This window comes from Salmo salar, chromosome ssa27, assembly GCF_905237065.1.
Source record: "Salmo salar chromosome ssa27, Ssal_v3.1, whole genome shotgun sequence".
NCBI classification, from domain to species: domain Eukaryota; kingdom Metazoa; phylum Chordata; class Actinopteri; order Salmoniformes; family Salmonidae; genus Salmo; species Salmo salar.
In genome coordinates, this window is record NC_059468.1 from 17,668,682 (window position 1) to 17,675,077 (window position 6,396).

The 6,396-nt window shown below is 43.1% G+C and overlaps 1 protein-coding gene across 1 annotated transcript; it reads right to left on the minus strand.

Moving 5' to 3' along the window:
* Positions 1 to 1,067: 1,067 nt before the first annotated feature.
* Positions 1,068 to 6,162, minus strand: LOC106588606 (uncharacterized). Its single transcript, XM_014177763.2, has 3 exons — positions 6,020 to 6,162; positions 2,742 to 2,992; positions 1,068 to 2,600 (listed from the first exon to the last, which is right to left on the minus strand). Exons 1-3 carry the CDS (start codon positions 6,059 to 6,061, stop codon positions 2,000 to 2,002), a joined length of 894 nt encoding a protein of 297 aa, XP_014033238.2. The 5' UTR covers positions 6,062 to 6,162; the 3' UTR covers positions 1,068 to 1,999.
* Positions 6,163 to 6,396: the final 234 nt, after the last annotated feature.

Here is a 6,396-nt window from a genome sequence, read left to right on the forward strand (position 1 = left end):
AGCGATGGGTAGAGATATGGATTTGGACTTGTAGTTTTACTTAATTCTCTTTACTGGCCTGTGATTAGAATGGCCATTCATTCATTGTTGTGCCTCTGGCCTGAGAGGATGGCAGTTCATTATGCAGCTAGATGTTGAAGGCTAATGTAACTAACGTAACTAGTTTACGTTGCCCAGGAATGGAAGTTAGGCTAGCGAGCAAGCATTTTTGCCAGGTACAGTACCCAAGGACAACAAAAACTAAAAGCGTGTAACTGAGTGATAGTATCAGTGATAGACCGTTTCGTCAACATGAAAGAAAGGAGGATGGCATTGGCATTTCTCTACAAGTAGGGTGAGTCAACATGTTTTTGTACTTGCGCGCGCACACACACACACACACACACACACACACACACACACACACACACACACACACACACACACACACACACAGAGAGAAATCAGTTTCATGGACAGCCACATCATATTTAGCTAATGTTGACTGGACTAAATTGTTTTATTTTAATTGTCACAGTATTAGACTAAGCATAGTTGATTTGATGATGTTGAAATGTTGAAGTTGAAATGGTGCTTGAACAGCTCCTGTTTTCTTTGTGACTTGTGGTAACTCTCCGTGGTTCTAAACCAATAGTTTTTTATGTGGGAAACATGAACTCCCTTGACCATGCTGCAGGTCATGTAACTGGTTGTTACATGCAATATGATTTGAAGATTTCACCGGACAGAGGTTGCTCTCCGGTTTTGTGATGAAACAAAGGTGTGGTTGAATTTATTCTTCCATTGTGTCTTCTTATTGCCTCGCCCTTAGGCCTATGTATCACGGTTGCAAGACATATGAACTAACAGGTTATAGAGCAAACAACCCAATTATCACAACACATCGGCTTCCCCTGTGTTTTTACCCACGCACCATTACTGCATTCTTCTGAGATTACATGAACTACGGGAAGTAGCTAAGGTCCAGAAAGATGAGAGAATGAACTGAAGGACTAAACACACAGTACCCAATCTATGGGGTGGCTGATTCAGAAAAGACATGTAAATGGCATATTTCAAATCTCATGAACTTTATTTGCTGTTGTCAATGTAAACATCCGATTACTGTTGCGGCTCTGTTTTGTGAGTTCTGCTATGTTACTACTCAATGCCATTGTTTGGTGTAGATGGAGCTGTTTCGGGGGTCGTAGATGAAGCCAATGTATCGGTTTGATGAGCCCGTGATGATAATCCCTGAATGCATGTCAGTTTCGCATAGCTTTACATACGCTGTGAAGCACAAATACAATTATGTCACCTGCATATGCAGACATATCTCATCCAAAATATGAGATTGAATAGCCTATGTCAGAATATCTACGATGGTTAAATGTCACAATTTTTTTTACATTATTTTATTCTAATGGTACCATGTTGGCATGCAAACATTTTTATTACAATCATCTTTCTACAAAATATTAAATACATATGGTTCATAATATACTTCTATATTTATCCTGTTTTATATACTATAGATACTGCCTGCCAGGGTACTTGGCAATGTAACTGGCTTGTTGCTATGAATACCAGATGCTATGTGAAGTAAGATGCAGGGGCTTTTCTAAAGTCATTTCCAGGTGATAAAAACAAGTAAACACACGGTTTAACACTGTCAAGTCTGTTTTCACGACTTCCTGGGCTGGTCAAAGGGAGTCAGGGGTTAAGAGGTCAAAGATCCTGGGTCAGAGGTCAAAGAACAGCGTCCTGGAGGTTGCTCACTGCCATCCTCCTGAGGGCCTTTCCGGACACTTCCAGCGGGTTCTCCAGTGATTCCGGCCTGACGTTCTTCCTGGAAGCCTTCTCCAGCATGCGACTGGCCTCCTTCAGGGCTTTCTCTGTCCTCCTAGTCTTCTCTGTCTTCTCTACCTTCAGGGCTTTTCCCTGCTGGAACCCTTGGGCCAGCTTGGCCTCTTCCCCAGGTAATCCTTCTGTTGACATGTTAGATTTGCTCTGATCCTCCTCAAGGCGCTCTGCCCTCCTCAGACGCAGCCTCTTTTTGCCGGTCTCCTGCTGGAACGGGCCAGCAGCTTGGCATACGCTCTCCTCGCCACGTGGTGCTAGTGCCCTGCTGGGCCTGAGCTTTGGCACTGATGGGGAAAGAGGCAGAGGGAGAGACTGGTTTGCTTCTAGGAGGAGGATGGAAGTCTTTAATGGTAGAGCCAATATCTTCTGAGAGTCTTTCTCCTGTGTGTCTCTGGATTGGGTTGGCATGAGCAAGCTCCGCTCTCAGAACCTTCTGCTGTCGCTGGACTCTGGGTGCTGTTTCATTCAGGGGCAGGGGACGTGGGGCTGGGGTGGAGACACACTCTGCCGCACCTTTAACCAGTTCTGGTCTCTCTCCTCTCACCCCATAGGCCTTCACCTTCCCGGGGCAGGGTTGGTCCCCCACTGTAGTGTCCAGTTTGCGGGAAGCAGCCTTGGCCTCCAGCCCAATCCCCTTCATCTTCTGTCTATGGGCCTTCTGTACCTCCCTGGGCAGCTCCAGAGGGGCCAGCTTCAGAGGCCGCCGCGGAGGCAGGTTCTCCCCCTCCCTCGGTCGGGATGAGCCAGGCAGGGAAGACCTGGACAGGAAGGAAGGAAGGAACAAATGAACAAACAAATAAATAATTGCATGAATTCATATTATTTTAAACCGTTTTTACAAATTTAAAATACATGTACAGCTGCCTCAGCCAAGTGAGCCAACAGTACATAATACATACCTGACTAGGAGCGAGGAGTCTCTCTGGGTGGCAGGGCCCTCTTGGCCCAGTGTTGGCAGCATGGCAGAGCCAGTCTTAAGCGGACCCACCATCACCACCTCCTCTTCCCCTCCCTGTGTGGCTGACAGATGGAGTTTAGGTGTTTTGGAATGACATACATTTTTAGACGCTAGACGGTGGTTCTGGCCGGTGAGATGCATCATGGTATTTTTAGCCTGAGAGGTCAGCAGGTCTTCTGGTTGGGGCAAGACCTGTGACAAAACACACATCACTCACAAATTAATATCACTCACTCGCTTACATTACATGAATATCTAACATTGCCAGTCAACACTGAAAAGCCATCAGATGAAATTATAGCATAGTATTTAATACTTATAAAGTAGACCCATCAATGCTAAATACTGTATGCTCTAGAACAGTGGTTCCCAAACTTTTTATAGTCCCGTACCCCTTCAAACATTCAACCTCCAGCTGCGTACCCCCTCTAGCACCAGGGTCAGCGCACTCTCAAATGCTGTTTTTTGACATCATTGTAAGCCTGACACACACACACACACACACTATACAATACATTTATTAAACATAAGAATGAGTGTGTGTTTTTGTCACAACCCAGCTCGTGGGAAGTGACAAAGAGCTCTTATAGGACCAGAGCACAAATAATAATAATCAATCATTTTGCTCTTTATTTAACCATCTTACATATAAAACCTTATATGTATGAAAACTGTGAATAACTCACCACAGGTTAATGAGAAGGGTGTGCTTGAAAGGATGCACATAACTCTGCAACGTTGAGTTGTATTGGAGAGTCTCAGTCCTAAATCATTTTCCACACACAGTCTGTGCCTGTATTTAGTTTTCATGCTAGTGAGGGCCGAGAATCCACTCTCACAAAGGTACATGGTTGCAAAGGGCATCAGTGTCTTAACAGCGCAATTTGCCAAGGCAGGATACTCTGAGCTCAGCCCAATCCAGAAATCTGGCAGTGGCTTCTGATTAAATTAAATTTTCACAGAACCGCTTATTGCAATTTCGATGAGGCTCTCTTGTTCAGATATTGGTAAATCGACTGGAGGCAGGGCATGAAAGGGATAACGAATCCAGTTGTTTGTGTCATCTGTTTCGGGAAAGTACCTGCGTAATTGAGAACCCAGCTCACTCAGGTTCTTCGCCATATCACATTTGACATTGTCCGTAAGCTTGAGTTCATTTGCACACAAAAAAATCATACAATGATGGAAAGACCTGTGTGTTGTCCTTGTTAATGCAGACAGAAAAGTGCTACAACTTCTTAATCATAGCCTCAATTTTGTTCCGCACATTGAATATAGTTGCAGAGAGTCCCTGTAATCCTAGATTCAGATCATTCAGGCGAGAAAATATCAACCAGATAAGGCAAATCGTGTGAAACTCGTCATCATGCAAGCGGTCAGACAAGTGAAAATTATGGTCAGTTAAGGAAACTTTAAGCTTGTCTCTCAATTCAAAAAAACCTGACAATACTTTGCCCCTTGATAACCAGCGCACTTCTGTATGTTGTAAAAGCGTTACATGGTCGCTGCCCATATCATTGCATAATGCAGAAAATACACGGGCCTTGCTGTAACAAAGTTAACCATTTTCATTGTAGTGTCCAAAACGTCTTTCAAGCTGTCAGGCATTCCCTTGGCAACAAGAGCCTCTCTGTTGATGCTGCAGTGTACCCAAGTGGCGTCGGGAGCAACTGCTTGCATGCGCATTACCACCATTACCACTCAGTACAGATACAAACATGAGCAGCAGCTACGTTTGGACCGTTAATGGAATTCCCGCGAGTGTAATGGTTAATGTGATTGGATGTTCATTATTTGACTAGGCTACCTGCATTTGACATTGTGTTGTTATTTCGCTGAACACTAGATAGTTACATTTTATTTTTGGCAGTGAAACGAGGCTACTCAGGCGAGAAAAAAACATCACCCAAATGTATAGCCCCGTTGGAAAATATAAATATAAAAATATATTCATAAATTGAAAATGTGAAGAAAAAACTTGAAAAAATTTATATATTAATAATATTTATTTTTTATTTTTTTATGTGAATCACATTTTGATTTGGCGTACCCCCGACGGCATTGTGCGTACCCCTTGGTACTCTCAGGTATTCCCAGTTTGGGAATACCTGCCTTAGAGGTATTGTCATACTGTCTGCTTTGTATACTCGTTGTAAATGTCCAACATTCCGCTGCAGATTTCCACAAAGATAACCAATTGAACGCTTCAACTCATTCAAAACCAGTGGCATAGGAATGGAACATTCAAAATTGACTGATTGTTCAATAAAAAAAACCTTGATATCAATAATGAGACCTCAATATTCGCATTAGTTTTATGTGGAAAATGTGATATTCTTAGTTGATTTCTCATAAAGACTGTTAAAGTATAGCTCATAAATAATTTGTATAACATTAAACAAATGAATCAGCAAATGAATCAGAATAGCAATCTCCTGAAGACAGTAGTTAATCTAAACCTAGAATATAACTGTATATCACAGAAACTGATGCAAACATTGTACACATTTAACCAATCATTTCTGCCTCTTCTACATAGTGTTATTTACTCCTGAGAAGGTTATAGACTGCATATAACAAGCAATGCCTGATCATTTCACTGCATGTGTACACTAATGAGCATCATACAATGCGTCCTACTGCCAATAAACACTGAGTGTACTAAACATTATATACACTGAGCTCTTTCCATGACAGATTGACCAGGTGAATCCAGTTGAAAGCTATGACCCCTTATTGATGTCACTTGTTAAATCCACTTCAATCAGTGTAGATGAAGGGGAGGAGACAGGTTCAAGAAGGATTTTCAAGCCTTGAGACAATTGAAACATGGATTGTGTATGTGTGCCATTCAGATTGAATTGCCTTTGAAATGGGTATGGTAATAGGTGCCAGGCGCAACGGTTGTGTCAAGAACTGCAACGCTGATGGGTTTTTCACGCTCAACAGTTTCCCGTGTGTATCAAGAATGGTCCCCCACCCAAAGGTCATCCAGCCAACTTGACACAACTGTGGGAAGCATTTGAATCAACATGGGCCAGCATCCCTGTGGAACGCTTTCGACACTTTGTAGAGTCCATGCCCCGATGAATTCAGGCTGTTCTGAGGGCAAAAGGAGTTCCTAATGTTTGGTATACTCAGTGTATATGTATAATCCCAATAAGACACAACTAGGAAGAAGGTAGGTAAGTGATGATGATATACATCTATAATACTCACAGGTTTGACAAATTCCTCTAGCTTGAATTTTTGCCGAATCATTTCTTCCCCGAGAGAGCCCAGGAGGATAGGCTGTTGTTGTTGTTGTTTTCACTCTCCGTGCTATGTCCAGCACTGGGCTGAAAGCAGGGGTTGGGATAACACTACAGTAAAAGGCAGCGCAGGCAGGTAGGTTTTAGTTGCTTGCTGACTGGCTATAAGATCATTAGGAGGATTAGGGTCAGCGGGCAGCAGGGTCATCTGTAATGATCCCAAATCCGGCTCAGGGACACCTGGAGAGAACCATGAAGGTAGTGGTTTAATACAGAGTCAGGGTGATGGTACTAGACAGCAGCTTGCAATCCAGCCTGGGGACTTGTACTGGTTTGATCATTGAT

Excerpts from the sequence above, each read along its gene's own strand:
- LOC106588606 (XM_014177763.2), bottom strand. The coding sequence starts at position 6,061 with ATGATTCGGCAAAAATTCAAGCTAGAGGAATTTGTCAAACCT. Across the intron at positions 2,993-6,019 it reads TAGAGGAATTTGTCAAACCT|GTCTTGCCCCAACCAGAAGA; the intron begins GTGAGTATTATA and ends GTTTTGTCACAG. Across the intron at positions 2,601-2,741 it reads GACTCCTCGCTCCTAGTCAG|GTCTTCCCTGCCTGGCTCAT; the intron begins GTATGTATTATG and ends CTTCCTGTCCAG.